Raw genomic sequence first — 26215 nt, 5'->3', positions numbered from 1 at the left:
AATTACTAGTCATTAAAGGCAGGTCAAGGAAGAGAATTCCTGAATTACCTCAGCTACTTTCTAACTGTATCTTTAAGCTCAGAATCTCATGGTCTCCTGAGTTACAAATAGCCAACAGCTAACCAAAACATTATCTGTTCTTATTCATTTCCTAAATTTCATTTGCAAACCAAAATCATCCAATACATGTCATTTCTTACTCAAAAGTAAGTGTATCTTGAAATCCTGGAGATGATTGTGACAACTGGTTTTGAAAAATGAGTCTTATGTTTAATCATAATATAATTAGAAACTCTCTTGCCTAGGAGAGTTACATTATTAAAATAGTTACATGTCTTAGACGTGCAGATAATGCTAGAATAGTTCTTGAATTACATGTGTTTATAAATATGTTTGTAATCACTATTCTTCCATCCTGAACATCACTCACTCCCCTTTTTAAGTTACACCCTGTTCCTGGTCATGTAAGATTGCATGTTCTAATGTCAGTGATAATGTTTATTTGAAGAGCAGTATTGCCTACAGTTTTGCTTATTACATGGGACCTTCTGCTTATGAAGGCCTTAAGTACTATAATTTTTAAATAACTGAAGAATTTAGAATCATTTTAAGCAACCCAAAGCAATTTACATTTTGACCAAAGTACATTATATGCATGTGTGAAGAAACCCATTATTTTGTATAATTAATGTATGCTAATAAATATAATGAAAACCACATTTTTTTCTTAGTGCTCTTTAAAAATATTATATTCCTTACTGTTATGTGAAAGCACCATTTCAAGGGGTCTTCTTAGCTATTTGATTTGAAGCTGAGTCCTAAAGAAATTACAAATTATGAATTATAAAGTAATACTTTTTTTTCCCTGCAAACACCATTTATTGCATCACAGGACAGTCCTACTCGCATTTTAACAGCAGGCAAAGCAACTTTAACCATATCAACAAAGCAGCCATCCAGCATAAAAGTACTATGCCAGTGATGGAATGAAAAAAAAAATCAGTAATCACAAACAAATTTTATAACCAAATAAAAGTCAGCAATCTAGTTCATATTAGCTCTGATTCTCTAAAAGTACTTCCCATTCTTTTCTTCTCCAGTTCTATCTCTACATAGAATTTCACCATATTTTTTCTTTTCCTTGTGCAAAATCACTATTTATTACTGCCCCCCAACATTTTTTCTTTTAAAAAAATTTTTAAAATTTTAAAAATTTGTTCTAATTAGCTATATAGGATAGTAGAATTCATTTATGCATTTTTTGATTGTACATGTTGTAGGATCATATCAGTCATGCAGTCATATATGTACATGAGATAGTAACATCTCTTTCACTCTACTATTCTTCCTACCTCTATACCTCTTCCCCTACCTTCACTTCCCTGTACCTAATCTACAGTAACTCTATTCTTCCCTAGACCTTCCACTCTTATTGTGAATTAGCATCCGCATATCAGAAAAAACATTTGGCCTTTGGTATTTTGGGTTTGCCTTATTTCACTTAGCATGATATTCTCCAGCTCCATCCATTTACCTGCAAATGCCAGAATTTCATTCTTCTTTAAAGCTGAGTAATATTCCACTGTATACATATATCACATTATCTTTATCCATTCATCTGTTGAAGGACACCTAGGTTGGTTCCATAGTTTAGCTATTGTGAATTGAGTTGCTGATTTTTAAGTCCTTTGGCTATAAACCAAGGAATGGGATAGCTGGGTTCCATTCCAAGATTTCTGAGGAATCTCCATACTGCTTTCCATAATGGTTGCACCAATTTGCATTCCCACTAGCAATGTATGAATGGACCTTTTTCCCCACATCCTCGCCAACATTTATTGTTGCTTGTATTCTTGATAATTGCCATTCTCATTGAAGTGAAATGAAATCTTAGAGTTTCGATTTGCATTTCTCTAATTGCTAGATATGTTGAACATTTTTTTCATATATTTGTTGATAGATTGTATTTCTTCTTCTGTGAAGTGTCTGTTCGGTTCCTTAACCTGTTTATTGATTGGGTTTTTGTGTGTGTGTGTGTGGTAAGTTTTTTGAGTTCTTTATATACCCTAGAGATTAATGCTTTAGTAATACTTTTTTTACTTTACTTTTATTTATTTTTCATTATCTTTTTTAGTAATACTCTTAAGTCTGACAGTATAATTCTATCTATTGTTCAACCTATTTCTTAATCTTCCATAAAGTGTTTCTAGGTTTTCCAATTGGTAGTTTTCTTTAAATTTAATCTGCTAACTAAATTTTGCCAATCTACATTTAGAGAAAATGCTTTCTGACTTGCTGGAGAAGGATTTATTTGGTCCCAAAAGTATAGTACATAATTCAATAACCCCAGAATCTATTATATAAAATGTCTCTGCTTGAGGTGTTTCCGTCATTTTGTGGGGATGGGCAGAGGGGAGAACAGGAAACCCACAAACTCTGTAGTGCCTTTTACTCTGCTTTACTCATTTTTTAAAGACCTCTATTTGACTTTTCCTTTCTTTAACCATTACTTTAATCAGAAGGATCTTATTTTCTGTGTTTAAGAAAAAGACAAAACCAGTCGTATGCACTTATAGTTCAGCTAGTCTGGAGTCTGAGACAATGTTTACTTGAGCCCAGGAATTCAAGGGCAACCTGAGCAACATAGTGAGATCCTGCCTCAATAATAACAAGAAAATATTTAAAACTAAAATAACTGATGATTTTATTAACATCCTGGATCATAATTCTTGGTAGCAGCTGCCCTTGTAAAATAATATTTTAGTATGTCTGGCACCTAATGTCAGTGAGTGTCCAGATCCTTCAAGAGGTAAATAGTTGACTCAGACTTTCAGTTTCATGTTATGGGGATGCCAAAACCCTCCCTAGGATTTCCTGTGTCCTCCAAGCTGCTGTCATCTCCATGGGATCTCTCTTCCTTCCCTCTTCCTTTCAAGAAAAAGAAAAATGTTATTCCCCTCATCTCAGGCAGAGCAGCTTAGCTGTTATGAAACTATCAGAAATGGTTTTAGCAGAGGATCATTATTAAAATAGAATGCCTACTTAGTCAGAGGTTAATTCAGGTAAAGGTTAGGAGTTCAGCACCTTAAAGGCTAAGCATAGCAAATGAAAGTGCTCTGTGGAAACTTATCAAGAACTACAGTTGGCACCATAGGTTCCAGGTCCTTTATCTGCAGGCAAAGCTCTGATGTGGATTCCTTAGCTGCCAGAGGTTACCACCCTTCTGTTGGTGAAGATTGTGGTAAGGAGGGGTTGCCTGCCTCTGCAAATGTTCATTCTAAACAGAAAATGCCCAAAATATATAAGATAGGAGGAAATGCTGAACCCATAAGCCTAAATCTCTCTCATGGTTTTGGATGTTTAAACTGTTGGATTTAGCAGCCTTTTGGAAGCCAGTGTTTGTAAGTAGAGCTGCCTCTGTGCATTTCATATTCTGAAAACCCTAGTGATTGATAAATTGAACGGCAATTAAAAAAAAAAAAAGGAGAGACAGATTGCTGGAAGAATAGCTGTGCTGTTCTGTATAATTGCTGGTAGAACAGCTAAGCTGGGATGTAACCAGTGTAGTTTTCTGTGGACTCTGCAGCTGGACATGGTTCATGGTCTCTGCCTTTGGGATGTCTGCTGCTCCCTAGCTGGGCTGGATTTTTGTGGTGACATCCTTCCACACACATGCCACCTTGGTTTTTTTTGCCCTCACTCTTAGTACTGAAGCCATGTTGGAGTCTTTATGTGGCTCAATATTTTATTTTTAAATTACTGTGGTTCTTTTTGGTACATTTTGTCTGTGGTGTGTCCAGGTACATTCCCATTAATGGGTCTTTGTCAAAAATCTATTATGTAATATAGGAACATAGTGAATTTATTTTATTTTCAAAATTACACAGCTTGTCTTGGTCTGGGTTTATTTGCCACTGCCCGGGCAGCTGCTACAGAGTGGGTAAGTGGCACTGTTTCTACTCCTACATGTAGATCAGCAGCCAAAGTAAAAGCCAAATATCGTTTCTAAAATTAAATTTGGAAATATATTTCCGGTGTCAGTGTTTCATTAAGTCATTATATTTACTGTATTTCCAGACTTTACATTCCCACAAGTTTGTTCTCCTTGGGTTGTTTTATCCCTTTCCTTGTTTTGACCAGAATATCCTGTTTTAAGGAAGTAGCAAGATTTTTTTAAGGCACAGGGCCTACATTTAGGCATTCACTGTTGACCATTTAGTTCCATGACTGAGCTAAACTAAGTAATTAGCCATGTTTTGTCTACCAGCAATATTTAGATCAATGACCTGTTTTGGTTTGTCTTTTTGTCTCTTATTAAAATAAGTTATTTGGTTACTTTTTTCCCCCCTCCTATATGTTCTTGAATTAGAGACCTGCTTTTTTGTTAAGTAACATGTGCTTGATTTTTTTTTTTAAACAAAAACAGTTGTTTCTAAAAGGATTGAATTAAGATCCAGCAGAGAAAGTAGGTGGTTCTCAAAGAAGTACTGAGAATATGTGTATCCAAACTAGAAAAGGCACTGAAAATGTGTTGTTTGTACTTGTCAAAATTCAGTTTCTACCAAGTTCAGAACTCTGACTGTGCTTTCTGTTTATTTGTACATCTAAGAGACTGAAAGAAAATAATTGTCCTAAACTTAACATAGTTTGTCAGAGGGCAGGAAGTAAATGTGACTTCTTGACTTCTTATGTTGAGAGAAGATGCCATCAAGCTGTCAGTGATAGACTTTCCATTGCACCCAACGTTGTGTAAGGTACAATAATAGTAATGATAATGATAATAAGAATGTACTTTGGTGGTGATAGAAATAACTAATACTTATATAGCATTTACTGTATATTGTGGCATTATTCCAAGACCTATGTATGTATTAACTCATGTAATTCTCCCAATAATACCCTGAGACTGATACTACTTTTTCTTCCTCATAACTCATTTAATCCCCATTATATCACCATAAATTATAAGTGGTGGCTCTGCAATTCAGACTTAGGTACTGTAGCTGAAGAATTCATGTTTTTAACCATGGTAGGCTGAATAGTGGCCCCTCAAAAGTATCCAGACCCAACTCCCTAGAACCTGTGAATGTTACAGTAGGCAAAAGGGATTTTGCAGACATGCCTAAATAAAGATCTTGAGATGGATTATCCTGGATTAGCCTGTTGGGCCTTAAACATAATTACAGGTGTCCTTATAAGAAGGAGACAAAGGGATATTTGGGTAGCAAAAGGCAGCAGTGGGACAATGGAATCGGAGAAGGAGATTTGAAGATGCTGTACTGCTGGCTTTGAAGATGGTGGAGAAGGCCCTGAGCCAAGGAGTACAGCTGTAGAGGGTAGAAGAGGCAAGGAATGGGTTTTCCCTTGGGGCCTCCAGCAGGAGAGAACGCTGCTCTGCCAACACCTTGGTATTGGTGCAATGAAACATTTTCGTCCTTCTGACCTCCAGGACTGTAAGATAATACCGGGGTGGGTGGTGTTGAGCCACTAAGTTTGCAGCAAATTGTTTTAGCAGCTGTAGAAACTAATATAGCCACCATGTTTATGCAGAAAGTTAAGACTTTCTATTAAAAGCAATCCTTCTTCAGAATATCAAAGGAATAAACTTTGGTAATAATACCCTCAGTATTCCCAGTTTTATGACACTGTTACTATATTCCTAAATTACTTATTCCTTTATTACCTGAGTAATCTCTTCTGTGCTCCTTGTTACTTTTTTCCCAGGAGCACAAAGAGATTACTCAGATTATATTCAAATGCATCTGTTCCATACTTGAACAGAAACCTAAGAAATGTTAGGTAGAAAACATCTCCTCATGCCCAAGCTATAGTAGAGAAAAGCCGAAAGAAATGAGTATCTCCTGAGTATTGGGTACCAAGCAGGGAAATTTTTTTTTAAATTTAATCCTCATATCTGGTCTTTCTTATAAGGGTATTTAATACCCCCATCTTGGCAATGAACAGTAAGACTCAAAAATGGCAAATTATGTGCTAAAGGTAAGAAAAGCAGTAAATGAGATTAAAATTCAGACTTGAATAATGTCGAGGTGCATACATGTAGTATACTTACTGCTGCTACTCCAAATTGATTGTACTGAGTTCAGATTTAGACCAGGGCATGTTCTAAGGAGTCACCAGGAGGAGCATTCCATTTTCAGATCCCTGACCTGCTGCATGGTGTGCAGGCTGCGCAGGTTCCTGGATTGTCCTGGAGAGCTACATTCTCCTTGCATGACTCTTAAGGTGGACTTAGTTTTGTGTTCAACTTGGTTTTCTCTATTCTTTTATATAAGAATTCAAACCAAACAATTAACAAAACATCCAGAGCTAATTACAAAGCAATGCTTTAGAGCAAAGTTCTGGAATCCAGTGTCAAAACTCATATGCAATTTTTTGTGTGTGTTCTTGTGTGATATACAGATACAAAAAATTGAAGTTAAAAAATAGAAATGGTAATGAGATTAAACCAGCTAGTTTGTAACTAACTGGTGAACAGAAGATCTCAAGGTTATTGTTAGGTTTTCACTGTGGTCTTTGATTAAAATGTGATTAAAAGAATCACAGATCTTTTTAAAAATCAGCTTAAGTCAGACCAGTGTGAGAGATCATTTGCTTTTATTCTCTCCCTTTTCATCCTCTTCCTCCTCCCTCCTTTTCACTTTCTTCTTTTTGTACTCTCCCTCCCTCTCTTCCCTTTTCACAAGCAAATCAGTAACATTACTTTTTAAAAAATGTTTTCTTAGAAATTGAAAATAACTTTTTCTTCTAACACCTGGTCAGTACAAGACAGAGTTGCTGCTAAACATCCTTTAGTACACACCATGTGCCACCCAAATGACCCAAGATGACAATAGTGGGCAGGGTTAAGAAACCTGATTTGTGTTATTCCATTTCATCTCTTTCATTGGTTTGTTATAATTCTTGAGTTATTTCATTGTTTACTTTCAGGTTTATAGAATACCTCTTTATTTTATCATAGTCTACCTCTCTCTTTAATTTATAATGGTCTGCCTTCAAATAGTATTTTACTATTTGACATGTAGTGTAAAAGCCTTATGGCAGGATGCCCCTGTTTTTCCTTCCTGGCCTCTGTACTAGTGTACTACATTTTATTTCTATATATGTTCTAGTTCCTACACTATGATATTTTTATATACCTTTAAACAGTTGATTTCCTTTAAAAATAATGTAAATAGCTATATTGAAAAATAATTAACATGCATCAAATTGCATGTTTTAGGTATGCAATTTGATCACATTTCACACACAAGCACACACACTTAGTCATTACCACCATCAAAATAATAACATATTCATCATACCCCAGACTTTTTCTCCTGCCCTTTAGTAATTCCTCCCCCAATTCAGGCAGCTGCTGATCTACTTTCTGTCACTGTAGATAAGTTTTTTTTTTCTAGAATTTTTATTTAAATGGAATTATAAACCATATACTTTTTTCATCTTGACTTTTTTGCAGCATAATTCCTTTGAGACTTTGCATGTTGTTATGTATATCATTAGAAAAATATTTTTAATTGACAGACTTGCCAGGTAATTAGATTACTGTTTATTAAAGAACATGCTGAATTCTAATCATGTGATCTGTTCTTTGTTTTAGGTCATGACTGTCCAAGCGATGATAATCACATGAGAGCATTCATTGCTGCAGATGCCATTTGACTCATCAGAGAAAATCTGTTCAAAAGAAAACATCCTTATGACTACATCTATTTCTTTATTAAATGGCTTGATGGATTTCCTTTACCCTGATTCATACCAAAGCTGTCCTTTTCAACCAAAGCAAGAAAGGGTCCTGCATGAGTCAATCCCAGAATGCCATTTTTACATCACCAACAGGTGAAGAGAACCTCATGAGTAGCAATCACAGAGACTCGGAGAGCATCACTGGTAAGTCCAGTTTGATAATACTGAAGTGCTATTGCTTATAGGATAATATGCAAACACCTCAATCTGCCCTATATGACCTGCCATGTTGAAACCTCAGCTTCCCTCCAGCCTGATCTCCTCGGACTGAATTAATCTCTCCATGCCCTGGTCACCTTTTGCATTATCAAAAGCTCCCTTGTATGTCTGACTTCCATATGCCCTCTGATCCGCTAGTGAGCAGAGACTGCATTGCACCAATCTTCTTATCTCACCACAGGGTGAAAACAGGATTACCTGTGTGTTTTGTACCCTGACAACAGTGCCTAGCACACGAGAAGCTCTCGGGACCTACAGGATATACAAACATAGGTACAGGACCTTAATGTCTCATCTGCAATGCTAAATTTAAACAAAACAAAAACTCGGAAAATTCAAAAATATTTTCCAAACTTTGGTTCTAAAATTTATTTACTCTGGTTTGTGTGGCCTCTTCTAGATTTATCTGAGAATATTCATGTTTACTAAAGATGTTTTAATATATTAAATATGGGATACAGCTAGAAAACCAGATGGGAATGTTATGTAACACACAGTGCCACTTTTCTAAAAATCAAAAAAATTCCAAATGCTAACACCCATCCAAACCTAAAGTTGTGTTTTGTTTGTTCGTTTGTTTGTTTTTAATTCAGTTATATTGCTGCACTAGCTACGGGAGGTTGAAGCAGGAAGATTGCAAACTTGAGGCCAGCCTGGGCAACTTAGTAAGACTTTATCTCAAAATAAAAAATAAAAGGGCTGGGAATATAGCTCAGTAGTACAGAGCCCCTGGGTTTAATCCCCAGTACTGCGTTTAAAAAAAAAACAAAAACTCAAAATCAGCTTTATCGAACCATCTTTATTAAGATAAAATAAATATCCCATTTAAAATAAATACCCATTTATTAAATAAATACCTATTTTAAGTGTACAGTTTGAGTTTTAGCAAATATTTACACTCATATAACTACCAGTATAATCAAAGTTTTAGAATTTTTTATCTTTCTACAGAAGTTTCCTTATAACCAAATCTCCTCACTCCTTACTTCTAGCTCCAGGCATCATAAATCTGCTTTTGCCACTATAGATCAAATTTGCTTATTCTAGAATTACAGATAAGTCAAAATTTTTGTGCTGGCTTTTTTTGTGCTACAGCATGTTTTTGAGATTAATCCACTTGTGTTAAGCATGGTAGTTCATTCAATTTTACTGTGAGGTTGCAACATCTCTGTTATGGCAGAAAAGCAACCATAGGTAATACATAAAAGAATGAGTGTAATTGTGTTCCAGTGAAATTTGGTTTATAAAGCCAGGCAGAGGCAACAAGCTGGAGTTGGCCTGTGGGCTATAGATTGCTCCACATCATCAGTAAGGTCAGTGCTTTTGTTTTTCAGTCATTCTAGTAGATGTGTACCCGCTTCTCTTGGTGGTATTATTTTATATATTCTTAATGTCTAGTGATGTTTAACATCTTTTCATGTGTTTATTGTCCATTTCTGGATCTCATTTTGAATTTCTATGCAAGTCATTTGCCTGTTTGTTTTGTTTGTTTGTTTTGTTTTGCAGTGCTAGGGATCAAACCCAGGGCCTTGTGCTTGCAAGCACTCTACCAATTGAGCTATATCCCCAGCCCTGCCTTTTTTTTTTTAATGTTTTATTATTGAATTGTAAGTATTGAATTATAAGTGTTTCTTACATATTCTTACATATTCTTTGTTAAATAAATGAATTGCAAATATTTTCTCTAGCTTCCTTTCATCTTATTAATGATGTCTTTTGGAAAGCAGAAATTTTAAATTTTGATGTAGTTTATTTGAGCAATTTTTGCTTCAACAGTTCATTTTCTTTTCTTTTCTTTTTTTTTGCAGTGCTGGAGATTGAACCCAGGGCCTTGTGCTTGCGAGGCATAACAGTTCATTTTCTTTCATTTCTGAGAAATCTTTGAATATCTGAAAAATCACTAAGATTTTTGTCCTATTTTTTCTTAAAGGTTTTGTAGTTTTTGATTTTACATTTAGCTCAGTGGTCCATTTTACAGTTATTTTTATTTGTCTGTTTTGGTACCAGGGGTGCTAAACCACTGAGCCACATCCCCATCCCTTTTTGTTTTTTTACTTTGAGATAGTCTTGCTAAATTTCTTAGGGCCTCCCATAAGTTGCTGAGCCTGGTCTCAAACTTGAGACCCTCTGGCCTCAGTCTTCTGAGCTGCTAGGATTATAGGCATGTGTCACCATGCCTGGCTATAGTTAATTTTAAGTATAGAATGAAGTTAGGGTCCAGGTTGTGTGTGTGTGAGTGTGTGTGTGTGTGTGTGTGTATTTTTCTAGTCAAATATTTAATTGTTCCTGTGCCATTTATTGAAAATACTATCTTTAAACTTATTAAATTACCTTGGTAATTCCATTGCATTGCAGGTCACTTAGTTCATGTATATGTGTGTCTGTTTCTGGACTCTATTGCATTCCTTTAAACATCAAGTCTTTGTTTACAGAAATACCACATTGTCTTGATACTCTAACTAGTAAATCTTGAAATCAGGTAATATAAATCCTCTAACTTTCTTTTTCAAAAATTATTTTGACCATCTAAGATCTTTCACAAGATGCAGCTTGTTAATTTGTACCAAAAAGGAGTGTTGAAATTTTGAATGAAATTACATATATTATTCTATAAAGTATTGACATCTGAAGAATTTTGGGCCTTCCAGTCCATGAACTAGTTATATTTCTTCATTTATTTAAGTTTTCTTTAATTCCTCTTAATAGTATTTTGCAGTTTTTGTTGTTCAGGTCTTACATTTTGTAAAATTTAATCTTACATATTTTTGTTTTTAAAGGACCATATTTCTTTAATTTCATCCCTCAATATAGGAATGAAATTTTTTTATATCAACTTTGTATTCTGCAAATGCCTATATTTCTTATTAGTTTTAGTAACTTTCTTGTAGATTCCTTTGTAATTTCTAGATACCGTCATATCATCTGCAGCTGGAGACAGTGTTACATATTACTTTTCCATCTGGATGCCTTTTTATTTTTTTCTTGCCCCATTGACTAGGACAGAATCTCACTACATTGTTGAATAAAAGTGGTAAGAACAGATATTCTTGCCATATTTTGAGAAAAATTAGTCTTTCACCCATTTTGTCTGAAGAATTCCCTTTATCAAATTGAGTTGTCCTTCTCATCTAAAATGAGAGATAAAAATAATAAATAATAAAGTATGATAAAAATTAATAAAATTACTTAAATGAATAAAATGAAGATTTTTTTGTCTTTTCACATATTGCAAGATTGATTTACTAATGTTTTGTTAGAGTGTGTGTGTGTTTGTGTGTGTGTCCTAATTCCATCAATGGGGACTATGGGTTTGTGCTTTTTTTTTTTTTTTTTTTTGCAATGTATTTCTTGATTTCCTTGTGAAGTATTCTCCCCTCTGTGTCTGGAAAAAGATTGTGTAAAATTGATATTATAGTATTTTTCCATCTTTTAACTTTTAACTCGTATGAATCTTCCCATTTAAAGGACACTTCGTACAGATAACTTACAGTTGAGTTGTTGTCTTTTTTATTTTTAACCCAGTCTTTGCTTCCTAATTGGAACATTTAGACCATTTATTTTTAATGTAATTATTAATTTAGTTAAGTGCACTGTGCTCCAATTTGTTTTCTATTTGTTCTTCCTTTTTCCTCATTTTAAAAAATTGAGTATTCTTTTTAGGATTCTGTTCTAGTTCCACTGTTGGTTTAGTAGCTATATCTTCTGTTTGTCTGAATAGTTGCTCTAAGTTGCAATATGTATTTTAATTTATCATAACCTATCTTCAAATAACATTCTTCTGTTTCATTAAGTAGTATCCTTAAAATAATATTCTTTCATTTTCCCCTACCATTCTGTGTATTATTATTGCCATGCCATGCCTTTTACATCTACATATGTTATACATATAATACATTTATTATTTTCTTCATAAACTTTAATTATAAATTATGAGACCAAGAGGCTTATTACCCACATATTTACCATTTCTATCACTTTTTATTTCTTGCTTATCTGAAAAAAAAAAAGAAAATCTCACCTTTTTAGAAAGAATTTTCATGGGTAAATAATTCTAAGTTGACTTTTTTTTTTTTGCATACTTTAGTGATGATGTTCCTTTGTTATCTACCTTGTATTGCTTCCAGTGAAGTGTCAATTCATTCTTTGTTCCCTTAATGTAATATATCCCTTTTCTCTGCTTTTAAGATTTTCTCTTTATCACTGGTTTTTAGCAATTTGGTTTAGTGTGGTTTTCCTTGTGTGTATCCTGCTTGAAGTTGTTGGGTTTCTTTGAACTATAGATTTATAGTTTTAATTAAATTTGGGCTATTCTTCCAGTATTTTTTGATTCTTACCTCTCTCCTCCTCTTCTCTGACTCCGATTGCATGTTTATTTGGTATTATGAAGCAATCACTGATGTTCTTTTTTCCCCCCACCCCCCAATCTTTTTTACTCTATGCTTCACTTTGGATAATTTCCATTGCTGTGCCTTCAGGTTTTCCTCTTCTTCTCTTCTGGAGAATATCTAAGTGGTTAATCTTATCCAGTGAATTTTTCATTTTTGAGATAGTACTCTAGTTTTATCCTGTTTATAGATATATCCAGTTTATGGATATATCTTCTATTTCTTGTTTAAGTACTTTTTTTTCTTTTAAATCTTTGAGCACATTAATTAATAACTGTTTCAATGTTGCTTGCTAATTCTGTCATCTCTGTCATTAGCGAGTGTTTCTCTTGCCTCATTTTTCTTCTTATTATGGAATTAAATTAGTTTATTCTTTGCATATCTGGGAATTTTTTGTGGGATGCTGAGTATTATAACTGTTAAATTGTTAGCTCTTTGGATTTTGTTGTCTTCCTTGGAAGACTTAAAATTTGTTTTGGGCAGATTATTTGCTGATAAGTTTGATGTTTTTATGGCTTTTTTTTTAAATATATATATTTTTAGTTGTAGATAGACAAAATACCTTTATTTTATTTATTTATCTTTATGTGGTACTGAGGATCAAACCCAGGGCCTCACACATGCACTCTACCACTGAGCTACAACCCCAGCCCTATGTACCTTGTATTAAATGTTTGTTATGTGGATCTCTAGACCACATTCTAGTATTCTTTATTCTAGTATTAATTTACTTCTACTACTAGCAGGCGTGGCCCTTCTGAAATCTTTATTCATTACCTAAAGTATTCCATGAGGTTTTTCTATACTGGCTAGATGAAATTTAAACTCTCTTAGCATTATGTAGGAGAGTGATAGACGATGTGGAGAGTAATTTGAGTGCAATGCATGCAGACCAGTTTTGAGGCCATATTTAAGAGAAACAAAAGAAAATCCTGAACCTCAATGGAAGCAATGTGGCTGGAAAGAAGTAGGCTTATTGGGAGAGATGTTTGGAGAGAGGGCATTGTCAGATCTGTTACAAACAGAATAATAATAAAATAGTACATTAGAAATGTGCAAGCAAGTAGGAGGGAGCTAGTCTGAAGAATACTTAACTGAATTTACTAAGCCTGGTTTGTGCATTCACTTATTAAATTACTTTTTTAGAAATAGGTAATTGGTGATCTTGAATTTTTAGAGAATTTCATTAACACTTATTAAAAGAAAATCCCTGAATTTTAGCAGAATCATAATTAAAGTTTAAATGAACCTCATCTTTTCTTTGTGGTTATGAAGCCACTGCTTACTTTTCTGGGTGAATAAGGATGCTGGATATTGCTAGTCTCATTGTATTTGACTCATTAAATTGTAATTGGTAAGTTCAGGTCAAGTAGTATAAGTTTATTCTTTTAAGGTTTGTGTTCTTAAACACTTCGTTGGGTTTTTTTTCCTCCCCAGAGTTAGGGCATGTTCCTTTGTACCACCCACAAAGGAAATATCAGATCCTTAAAAGTGAGAAGGAAAATATCACATCCTGTATTTTCTCTATTTTAAGCCCTAGTATTTAAAGCATGTTGAAAGGGATAACTCTTTCTTTTTTATATCAATGGCTAAATTTGGGAGTTGTTAAATGATGGGTAGTCTTGAGACCAGGAAGTCAGGAGCAGATGCAAAAAGAAGAAAATCCCAACTATGTTCAGGGACAATGTGCCTGTTAGAGAATAATGATATGAATGGTATTCAGTGAGTATCTATTATGTGCTAAGTATTACCCTGGGTACCTTAATTGTTATTTTATTTACTTCTAACTGCTGTGTATGGGAAATGATCTCTTTATTTTACAAATGGGGGAAATTAAGGTTCAGAAAGAGTAAATCATATGTTTAACATTCCATAACTAATAAGTGGAGAAGTCAGATTTAGGAACTAGATTTGACTAAATCCCATGTTCTTTCTAGTACTAAGAATGAAAAACAAATTAGGCTAGGCACCTGAAGGAATTAGGAAGTACATGGAAATAATGTGGGATGGTAGAGACATGATGTGTGTGACCTTGCCTTCTAGGACTAGTGGTTTGCCTTTGTCCTATAAGTAAATGAGAGGTAGCAATAAGAGGTGACCTGTGGTGGAGTGGGCATAGCGCTGGATAGGAAATTGAGATACAAATCCAGTGGTCCTCAGCAAATCACCTATCTTTAAGTCCTAATTTCTTTTATCTAGGAGGCAATATTAGATGATTTCTGAAGTACCTTCCACCACTGATTTTCTGTAATTATTTAGATGTTATGGGAACCTTTGCCTTGATTTGATCTCCAGGTGTAAAATACTCAGTAGCAAAACAATAATAAAAATAACTAACATTTAGAGAATGTTTTCATGGTGTGTCAGGTATTGAACCTAGTATAAGTATTTTTCATGCATTTATCTCAATTCATAGAGCAGCCATGGAAGTATCAGATACTGTCACCATCTCCATTTTATAGATGAGGAGGCTGAGGCTTAGAGGTTAAGTAAGCTACCTAGTATTATATTATGGTACATGCAGAGACAGGACTCAAACTCATGACTATCTGACTTACAAGTTGACTTACAAGTTCTTTTTCTCTATATCATACTATTATATTATGTGAAGGCTAGGAAAGTTTTTTTAGGAATAAACTTTTTTTTCCCCTTCTCTTTTAAATTTCCTTCTTGTCAAATAGTTAGAGCTTTTAGTGTATTATATCTTTAAAATTAAAAAATGATTGAAATGTCAAATGTACTAAAATGTAATTTTTTTTAGATTTTGAAGATTCCTTCTATGAATCACTTTATATACTTTATTAAAGAAACTATAATTAATCCCTTTTGAACTGGCTATTTTCTGCTGGTTGTTTTGTGTTGCTCCTTCCCACCCCACCACCCAGCATATAAGTTAAGGTCAGATCTCTTAAAAACAGTGTGAAATAGATCCATAAGGAGGAAATAAGAAAATTGTTCCAATTCATTTAAAATTTTAAGAACATAGTTATTATAGTCACTACTAAACAATGTATTTTAGATAATGTGTAAATTAAATTTTTCTGGTATCATTTTTACTTTAGAAGTTCTCTTTTTAAATAAATCTTGAGGTGGCCAGGGTCTGAAACATGGTGGAATGAGACAGACATCATAACCCTATGTACATGTATGATTACACGAATGTTATGAATCTACATCGTGCACAATCATAAAAATGAAATGATGTACCCCATTTGTGTACAATGAATCAAAATGCAGTCTGTAAAAATAAAAAATAAAAAATAAATCTTGAGAAAGACTAACTGTAGTACTAGAATATGGTAATAAAAATCTGTGGAGAAGTGATCTTGTCTGATGTCTCTTTGGTTTCCTACTTTTGAAAAACTATTTTCATCAATTTATTTTCCTTAGTATAAGAAACTGAAATGTACTGGATTCATTTACATGGACTCTCCTCTTTAGATGTCTGCTCCAATGAGGATCTCCCTGAAGTTGAGCTGGTGAATCTGCTAGAGGAACAGCTACCACAGTATAAGCTAAGAGTAGACTCTCTCTTTCTGTATGAAAACCAGGACTGGACACAGTCACCGCAGCAGCAGCAGCATGCATCTGATGCCCTCTCTCCAGTCCTTGCTGAGGAGACTTTCCGTTACATGAGTGAGTATTTTTTTTTGTTGTTGTTGTTTTGACCTATTTAGAATATGTACAGGACTGGAGGGAAAGAGGGGGATCATGAACTGAAATCAATTTCCATACATGTATGAGTTTGTGAGAATGAACCCAGTCACTATGTATAACTATAAAGCTCTAATTAAAAAATGGGAAAAGAAAAATCATCTGTCCATGGAAATGAAGATCATGGGTATCTTGGTATTGGCTTTTGAAACATTTGACATTTAGTAGCCATTGCTTTGTGTATACCTGCTTTAATTCTGACTGATTTTTTAAAAAATATTTTTAGTTGTAGATGGACAAATACCTTTATTTATGTATCTTTATGTTGTGCTGAGGTTTGGACCCAGTGATTTACACACATACTAGGCAAGCACTCCACCACCGAGCTACAACCCCAGCCCAATTCTGACTAATTTAATAGAAAGGTTATCATCCTTTTGATGCCGAATGGCCATGCTTAGATTTTTGTTTCTTCCGTATTGTACTTGATACCTTCCTCGGACTGAGTAGAAAAGAGAACTTAAAAAAAAAAAAAAGAAAGTAGTGAAATTTTTGAAAATTTTAATATCCCTGTGTGTCTGTCAACATTTATTATCCTGATAGTGTGCCATTAGCTTTTTTACTCTTCCTTTTGTTAAACACAATCACGGAAATTCTGTCAGTCATAAGGAGCACAGTTCTTAGATACTTAAGTAATTTAATCAAGCCAAGGAGAAATATAGTAAGCTTCTTTATTTTCTTAAGGATCTAAAGAGAGGCTAAGCCTAATTTGTTCTGAAAATAGTTCTGTTTTATACCAAGCTGGCAGAAATGACAGAATTAAATAGAGGGGTTTTTAAACTTTGAAGTATGAAGAACTTTTTCCACTTGTTCTTATCCCCAAATTCTACATTAAGGCTAGACTTTTTTCTTTTCTTTTTCCATTTACTTCACTCAGTATAAAAATGTTGTGTGCCTAGTAGCTGTTAGAATTTAGAAGAAAAGTCTAAGTTCATTATTGATGTTTGTAAACTTATTTTAATTTGAATTAAATATAAGATTATATCAGGTGCTACTATTTTTCCCAGTGGGTGCTTCAGTATTTTTAATGGAAGATTGTTGCTGGAGAATAATTGTTGTGAAATGTTCAATTCCATAGTAATCATTAACTTGTTTTTAGCAGTAGTTTCCTAGAACCAGACAGTTTCTTACTTACTTCTTATAGAACTTACTGCCCAGGGAGAATAATTATAAACATTGTTTAAACTTGAATTGAAATATCAAGAAGCCCAAATAAAATTGTATTTCTGTCCTTAATATTTCTTTAATTAACTGAATTAAGTTAAGCTAAGGCTCTCATGGTTTTCTTAAGTTTTTAGTTTGAGAAATTGAGTTTGTCATTATTTTAATAAAATGACGCAAACAGTGCTGTTTATTTTAATGTTCTTTGTCCTTCAGGTCACCAAGGGGAAGGGTGGGCTAGAAAGATGTCTTAGGATCATGTTTTAATGAAGTCTCTTCTAGAATAATTTTAAATAAAAGATTAGAAGTAAAAGGTACAGAAATTCTAAAATGCTTTTCAAGACCTTTTACAAAATGATCACAGTGTTCAAGAAGCTAGTTTTAAACTTGAGATTCATGGGATACAGGTCCGTACTTCAAGGTTCTGAAAAAATATCCTATTCCTTTAGTCTATGGTACTATTTTCACTTCAACAATTTGAAAATTAAACTATAGATGATACACCTAAGATCAAGAAATAAATAGGTTATAATTTTAATTGTCATTAATACTTTTTTCTGCACTATAATTTCACTGATTTTAAAGGTATCATTTTTGGGGTTAATAATTCAATCAAATATAAATAAACTTGCAATATAGATTTGTATCCAATGAATATAAAAGACAAGTGATTTGTTTTATTTAGCAAAAGTTTGAAAAGTAACATGCAAAGCATTCTTCTACCCTTTCCCAGAGTTTTCTATCCCCCTGAGACTTTAAGATTTATGGCTTTGAATAATTATTGCATACTTTGGCAGGGCATCTAGGTTCTGCTCCCTGGTGCTGCTTCAGCTCCTTTTCTGTACTCCCCTCCTGTTACAGTGGGTACTTGTGCTCAATAAAGCGAAATTTTAACAACTAATAAAAGGAGGTGGCCCAGGTAAAGGCACTTTTCCAAAAAAATAAGAGATGTGAGAAGAAAATAGTGATTCAGTAGGAAGCATTTGGAGTTGGGAGTCTTTGTCACATGAATAAAGACCTGTGAAGTCACCCAAACCAGAAAAAGATTATTTACTTAAAATAGAATGTTTGAACCTGGTTTGGTGACACACGCTTGTAATTCCAGTGACTCTGGAGACTGAGGTAGTAGGATCACAAGTTCCAGACTAGCCTCAGAAACTTAGTGAGACTAAGTTTAGTGAGATTTTTTAGTCTTAAAAAATAAAAAGGACTCAGTGGTAAAGTGCCCCTGGGTTTAATTCCCAGTACCAAAATAAATAAGTAAATAAATACATAAATAAAATAAAATGCTCGAGTACTATGAGTGGGTCCAAAAAATAATTCCATCTTTGTTCCTGCCATGTTACTTACAAAACTTAAGATGCTCAGTGAATGTATTACATACACAGCAGGTCACACCAGATGTGTTTCTTTATTTTTGTTTTACGAGTAAGCCCCACAGTGAGCTATGGCATAAGTTGTGCAATCAGAACATATGTGGGATAGAAAGAAACATTTGTTCATGTGAAAGCTAAAAGTAGAAACCTGATGTGTCTTTCTGGAGATTTTATTTGGGAATCAAGGACTACTCTCTAAGGCATAAGAAGAGGGAGGGAGGGGCATGTGATTTATTATATATAAGTTTTATTTAAGGCAGAGTTCTCAAAATGTGGACCCTGCCATGCACATCATTTGATAACTCATTAGTAATGCAGATTCGTGGGCTCCTACCCCATCTACAGAACCAGAAACTCCAGGGGAGAGTCATAGCACTCTGCTTCACCAAACCTTCCTGGCAATGCTGATGAACCCTCAAGTTTGAGAACCACTGATATAAAGCATTATAAACCAAAGCTAATGACCATTTTACAGTGATCTTAATTGGGAAACTTAAGGAATTAGGGAGAATATAAAATTTTGCAGAGAAATGTACTTGTAGAAATTATGACTTCTCATTGGTGCATTCTCTTTCCCTCATGTTCTGCCCTTTAAAATCATTAACTGGTACTGGAAATGACTGATAATGTTCAGATTAATTATAAGCCAGGTCCTAAAGGTTAGCAGATTTATAATCCCTCTAGATCAACCCTCACAACCAGTTCTATGAGAAAATTGAGCTATATGTTCAAATACATCTATTAGTTTTTATATTGCAGTTTTTTTATCTTGCAGAAATTTTTGAACCCAGGGCCTCACACGTTAGGCAAGTACTCTACTACCGAGCTATATCCCCAGCCCTTTTTATTTTATTTTGAGTTGCCTAGGCTGACCTTGAACTTGTGATCTTCCTACCTCAGCCTCCCAAGTAGTTGGAACTACGTGCAGTCACTTCTTTAACGTTAAAAACCACAAGACCTGCTTATAGTTGTCAGGAGCTGTTGGAGCTTTTACTATGCATGTGGGACATGTTTGTTTTACATTTTTGTTTTCATTTTTTGTTTTGGTTTGGTTTTGGTTTTTGGTGAGGGAAGACTGGAGAGTGATGAAAGATTAGAGTTCTTTTTTAAAATTCAGAAATTATGGTAAAAACCTATTTTGGAAAGAGACATATGAAAGAATTATTGAGCACCTCATATAAATTACAAATATCAGAATGGAGTAACATTGGTGTTTCCCATCTTGCAAATAGTGTGAGAATGGGAGGGGGTTGACATGAAATTAGACAGGGATGGAACACATAAGTAAGGAGTAGTGAAGCACTTATGTGTACTAACCTTCGACACTATATTTTCAGAAACATTAGATTTTCCAAGTTTTATACCAAAAGTACTGAACGTTAATTAACAACTTTCAGAAACAAGTGGCAAAATTATCCCATAAAAATGTTTATCATCTCCCTGATGTATAAATATATATATTTTTTTAGAGAGTTAAGAAAGTTTAGTCTAGAAATAAGCAAGGATCATTGCTAATTTCTGAGCTGTTTAACATATTTTTGTTTCAACAACTAAGCACTAAAGGGAAAATAGATTTTGATAGGATTGATTGGAATAGACAGCTGCTTCCCTGTCTCAGTCTATGACTTTTGAAGCATTTAATTACAATACCTAAATGCCAAGAGACCTGTAAGATTTTTCTCTGAGCTCTTTTGGAATCATCCCTAGAAGCATCTTTCTTGGGAACATTGTATCAAGGAAGAGAAGACCACTGATGAGGTTGCAGAGAGGAAGCCATTGTGTCCTTATCAGCTTTGAGACTGACTTGGAGGTAGTCCAGTCTTTGGGGCTTGATAGTATATAGGCTGCTTCACATAAAACAAAAGAATTGGAGAATTATGGTTGTACTAACTTTTTGACATAATAAATATTTAAGTGTTTTAAAGTTCATTTTTGTTTTAAAATCTCTTAACAAGTGTCGCTATAATCCCTACTGTGAGAGATTGCCTCTATTAACATTTTAATTTATGTCCTTCCAGGCTTTCTTACATATAGATTATGTATAGATATGCTCACACTTTAAAAAGCAAATTTGGGACTTATACTGTTTCATATATTCATGGGTATGTTTTTATGTGTGTGGTTTTTTTTATTAAAGCATTACAGTTATACATAATTTTGGGGTTCATTTTGAAATAATTATATAAACATAGAATATAATTTGCTACAGTTCAGTCCCCTGTACTTCCCCTTCTCTCCTCTTCTCCCTCCCCCTATTCCTTTTCCACTACTCTAGTGGGCTTCCATTTGTTTATGGTCTTTTTTTTTTTTTTTAAATTAGCGCTTTATAGATGCACATAAAGGTGAAATTCATTGTGATGTATTCATATATGTGCATGGGATAGTTTGGTCAATTTCATTTCACGGTCAGGTGTTTTACACTGATATTCCATTTTAATGTTTTTAATGGAGCTAAGGTAGAAACAGCAGCATGGTAGGACATAGACTTTTTTTTTTGCAAAAAACATTGACTCTTCATTTGGGTCTGCGGATGCCCAGTGGGGAACTAAAAACAGAAATAAATCTTGGTATTTCTGCCTTCGTTTTCTATTAGTCTTCAGATTCATACTCAGCTCTACACAAAGGCATGCTAATTATTTAAGGGGAGTTTATCTAAACACTGGCAATAAAAGATTTATTGGCCCTAAATTTACCTAACCTATCTTGTCTTCCTTCAAGACTGAGGTCACTAAGATAAGAGTAGGATGTTTTCAAGATTTGCAGGGACTTCATCTGTCAACTTTATGAAGTCTCTTCAAGACTGCTGGAATGGCACGTAAAAGTCTCTAGTCATTGCCCTAAACCTTCCAGGAATAGCAGAGTCTTACCAGCAGATCACCTAAGGATGAGAATTATCCCCTAAGTAGGAGCAGTTGTCTCCTGAATTGCCCCCTCCTAGGATCACAGGTCTGGTAGATAAATATCTATCATATAGCTAATAGATCTAGCTAGTAGAGATTTCCAATAAGGACTCCCTGGAACCACTCACAGAACCAGAACTGAGATAACAATCAGCCAGACCAGTTTGACCAAGACTATTTAATTATGCATGCCTCTTGCTGCCTGCCCCAGTTCTTTCTCTATTTAAACCTAAAACTCATATCAGTTCCCCAAAGAAGTGGGGACTGAGATGCTTGATCTCACTTTGCCTTCTCATTATGACCATATTGATTAAAGTTCCTTTCCTGATTTCCCCATTACTTTTGTTTGTTTCTTTTTTGGCAAGTGGTTGGGCCTGACTTTTTGGGACCCTCAGAGTCTGGCCTATGACATAGTAATAGGAAGAGCTCATTACTTTTCTAATGACCTTGTGAGTTGCACATTATCACCGGCATATTAAAATCCTGACTTTGCCACTAATAGTTTGCTTTGTCTTAAAACATGTCATGTAATAATTTCTCTCAAAGAAGATTCCTCATGGAAGAAAATAAGATAATTAAACTGGGTAACTTCTTAGGGTTGAACTTTAAATTCTCATACTATGATAAATGGTAAGTATTTTTAGGCAATAAATTTTCATATTCTCTAAAATATGTTTTATTCTAAATAGTTCTAAACTGTATTAATATCCTTTTCTCCTCCTTTTATCCTATTTGATGTATAATTCACCATTGTTTATTACTTGCTTTAGCTTACTGGATTTATTCCAAGTTAAATCTGCCACCTCATCTCCACTCTGGTCAATCATGTAATGTAAGCTGTATCAGGAATATTTTTTAAATTGTGTAAAAATATTTTTAACTAAGCCTCTAGGATTCCTTGTTCTCACTTTTGTGTGTTTGTTAGCTCAGATTTGTGAGTTTTTGGGGTTTTTCTAATTTTTATTTTTATTTATTATTTTTGTACTGGGTATTGAAACCAGGGGTGCTTAATCACTGAGCCACATCCCTAGCCCTTTTTATTTTTTCATTTTGAGATAGGGTTTGCTAAGTTGCTAATGGCCTCCTGAAGTTGCTAAGTCTGGTTTTGAACTTGTGATCCACTTGCTTCAGATACCTGAGCCACTGGGATTATAGGCTTGTGCCACCACACCCAGCTAGATTGGTGGTTTTCTTCCCTGGCTCCATGTTAGAACACCAGGGAATCTTCTACATTCCACCAGTGTCTTAGGACTCCTCCAGATACATTAAATGTGAACCTACTCCAGATTACATTGGTTTTGTAATCATTGACTGCTTCCTGTAATTAATTTACAGCATGGATATTTTGTTTTTTTTACCTCTGATTTGTTATTGTGTGATCAGAAGTAGAAGAGACCACTGACTGTAGGTAACTGTCTTAATATTTTAATTATTTGTTCACACTTCCCACTCTAAATTATTTCTATTCCTTAGACCCAAACACCTGTTTCCCTATCACTATGGTTAAATTATGCAACTAAAGCAATCAATTTTATAGCAGAGATATAGAAATTATGTAGATTATTGTTCAGATAAAGAGTTTTTAATTAAGTGTAAAAGGATTGTGGCTCAAAACAGAACAACAAAAGTCCTACAAGTCCTATTCCTTTTTTACCTTGGGATACATGTTAGATGACCTTTCATGGTCAAGATAGTCACAGGAAAATGCTAATTACATTTCTTTTCTAATAGCATTACCCATCACTAACTCAGCCCTCAGTAACTTTAATTTAGATAGGGCTTTAAACAGTGGACAATTTGATTTATTCTCCCAGGCCACATTCTCAGATGTGACTAGGCCAAGCTTCTTATTTTCCCAAGGGCAGAGGAGGTGATCAAGAAGTGACTGCCTTGTGATCATTTGATACTTCTAAAATTGTATGATATGGACTTCGTAATGGTTGGTCTATTTCCTGATTGTCTAATACATGAAAAATCTTCCCTTTTTCCACATACATTTTAGTACTCCTAAATAACTTTTTGTAAAAATCTGGAGCTTTTGTTGTTATCTTTCAATGCTTATGCATATTTTAAATTTTCTCTTCTTTCTAAAATTGTTTTTAACTTAGTTCTAGGTACAGATAGAGTGGAGCAGATGACCAAAACTTACAATGACATTGACATGGTTACACATCTCCTCGCAGAGGTAGGAATATATCTTTTCTTTCTCTGGTACAAAAAGGTAAAACTGAGAATCATTTGTAATTTATTAGATTTGCACATCAGATAAAAAATGGTGATATCTATGCTCTGGGTTATTTTGGGTAAGATTGTTACAAGTAGAACGCTGGGCATGCCACCTGGCATTACAAAGTAGATGGTTTCTGAACCGTTGATTGTTGTGAAGTAATAGAGGATAGGGTGGTCGATCAGTTGACTGACTGATTAATATGGTGAAGGCTGGACTCTCTGTCCTAGAAAAAAAGAATCTTGTTTTTAAATTGCCCCTGCTATTACCCTGGATTAGAGCTGCCCATTCAAGAAGATCCATTGCAAATGGAGATCCATTGCAAATCAACCCCTGCAGTGTTTCAGTCAGCTTTTTGTCATTGTGATCAAAAGACCTAACAAGAACAGTTTTAGAGGAGGAAAAGTTTATTTGGCACTCATGGTTTCAGAGGTCTCAGTCCATAGATAGCTGACTCCATTCCTCCAGGCCTGAGGTGAGGCAGAACATCATGGTGAAAGAGTGTGGTGGAGGAAAGCAGCTCATAATGTGGCAATTAGGAAGCAGAGAGAGCTCTGCTCACCAGGGACAAAGTATATACCCCAAAGGTATGCCCCCAGTGACTTACCCCCTCCAGCAACTCCCTACCTGCCTATAGTTACAACTTGGTTAATACAGTCAAGTGGATTAATGCACTTTTTAGATTAAGGCTTTCACAACCGAATCCTTTCACCTCTAAACATTCTTGCATTGTCTCACACAGAGTTTTTTGGAGATGCGTATATCTAAACCATAACAAAAGCATTTCCTGTTTTTATTTTCAGTTTGGGCTAATGAGCTTACTTTTGTTCATGGCATTTTAAACATGCTTAGTGTATTTTTAAACATGTATAGTGTATCTCTTCCAATTAATAGTCAATAGTGTTCTCTCCTTGTACCTCAGTTTCATTAGACTTTCTCTTTGGTATATACCTCTTTCCTCCCCTCTCCTCCCTAGATTGCCAGACTGATTTCTGTATAAGCCACTTAGCTTATATTTAAATGAGATAAATTACCTTGATACTTGGGAGATAATCCATCCATTTGTATGTGCTATGAGAGGGAAACAATTTTATTCATAATGATTAATGATTTTATTCATAATGATTTTATTCATAACGTAACTGAATTCATATGTAAGGCAGTTAGATATAAATTGACAGTTTTCCATGCTACGAATAAAATCCTTCCACTACTATGCAGATGGAATTCCAGTGTTCTTACTAAGTATAACTCTGAATTAAGGCTTGTTGCTTGGCTTTCCTACAGGGCTCCCTGCATCATTAACACCAACTTCATTAGATTTCCTTCTCCATGCTGTAGGCAGACCCCTGAGCCTCAAAATTTCCAATCCTTTATTTTATTCCCCATTTTATTTCACATCATCTTGCTCTTGGCTATATTTTCTTCCAAACCATTGGCTCTGAATGCACATAAGCTTTGCCCTAAGTGAAACTATTTCTAACATACTTTCCTGATCCCCATATCTTAAATGGCTAATTCTATATCATTATTGTACTTAATACACAATTACACTCAACAAGTATTTGGGCTCTTATGGTACAGGCTCCATCTTGTGTTTGTGTGTGTGTGTTTGCTGGGGGTTTAACCCAGGTCCCTGAGCATGCTAAGTGTACACTCTACCATTGAGCTATATTCCCAGCCCCCATCCTTATTTTTAAAGCCTATGTTGATTTTTCTTTTTCTTTTTCTTTATTTTTTATTTTTTATTTTTTAGGTGTTGATAGACCTTTATTTTATTCATTTATTTATATGTGGTGCTGAGAATAGAAGCCAGTGCCTCACGCATGCTAGGCAAGCGCTCTACCACTGAGCCACAACCCCAACCTCCTATGTTGATTTTTCTAATTCTCCATTTATAAGTTTAAAGGTTTGATTGTTGGACTCTAGTAACTAGAATGATCAATAAAATATCACTCAGTCTTAAAAAAAGAAATGCTCTCTTGCATATATAACTATAATAGTCATTCATCGACCAATTTATTAAACACTACCTGTGTGCCTGGCCCTGTGTTCATTTGTATCTGGTCATTAAAATGAATCTCAGTGTTTTATAGGAGATTGCTTTTGAGTTTAGCAAAATTGATTGCAGAATTTCTAACCTGACATCTAATTCTGTTTGTACTCAAAGAAATGGGTTTATTTGTTGTTTTAACAGAGGGATCGTGATCTGGAGCTAGCTGCTCGAATTGGACAAGCTCTTTTAAAGCGAAACCATGTCTTATCTGAGCAGAATGAAGCCTTGGAGGAGCAACTGGGACAAGCCTTTGATCAAGTAAGCCTTTGATCTAGTATTTGCAGCATGAAATGGTTAGGTCTTGTGTAATGGAGAACTTTATTTTCACAGATACTCCTGAAAATGATGACAGTAGGTAAGTACCAGTCCCTGTTGACTTTCTTGGTAACCATCAAACTAAATAGTAGAGAAAT

General features: G+C 34.6%; 1 protein-coding gene across 5 annotated transcripts in view; it reads left to right on the top strand.

Moving 5' to 3' along the window:
- Positions 1 to 26215, top strand: part of Trak2 (trafficking kinesin protein 2) — a 58168-nt gene that overhangs the window by 11319 nt on the left and 20634 nt on the right. For 4 of the 5 annotated variants that reach the window (XM_047543345.1, XM_047543347.1, XM_047543346.1 and 1 more), the window contains 4 exons: positions 7619 to 7908; positions 15810 to 16004; positions 23628 to 23704; positions 25944 to 26060. In XM_047543345.1, coding sequence (XP_047399301.1) covers positions 7818 to 7908; positions 15810 to 16004; positions 23628 to 23704; positions 25944 to 26060 — 480 coding nt within the window. In that variant the 5' untranslated portion in view covers positions 7619 to 7817. Of the gene's footprint in view, positions 1 to 7618; positions 7909 to 8164; positions 8257 to 15809; positions 16005 to 23627; positions 23705 to 25943; positions 26061 to 26215 lie in introns of all 5 variants that reach the window. The other variant, XM_047543350.1, reaches the window with a different exon arrangement.

Source organism: Sciurus carolinensis, chromosome 3 (assembly GCF_902686445.1).
Source record: "Sciurus carolinensis chromosome 3, mSciCar1.2, whole genome shotgun sequence".
In the NCBI taxonomy this organism is placed as follows: Eukaryota; Metazoa; Chordata; class Mammalia; order Rodentia; family Sciuridae; genus Sciurus; species Sciurus carolinensis.
The sequence above is the reverse complement of the archived record's forward strand: the minus strand, read 5'-3'. Positions and strand labels throughout refer to the sequence as shown.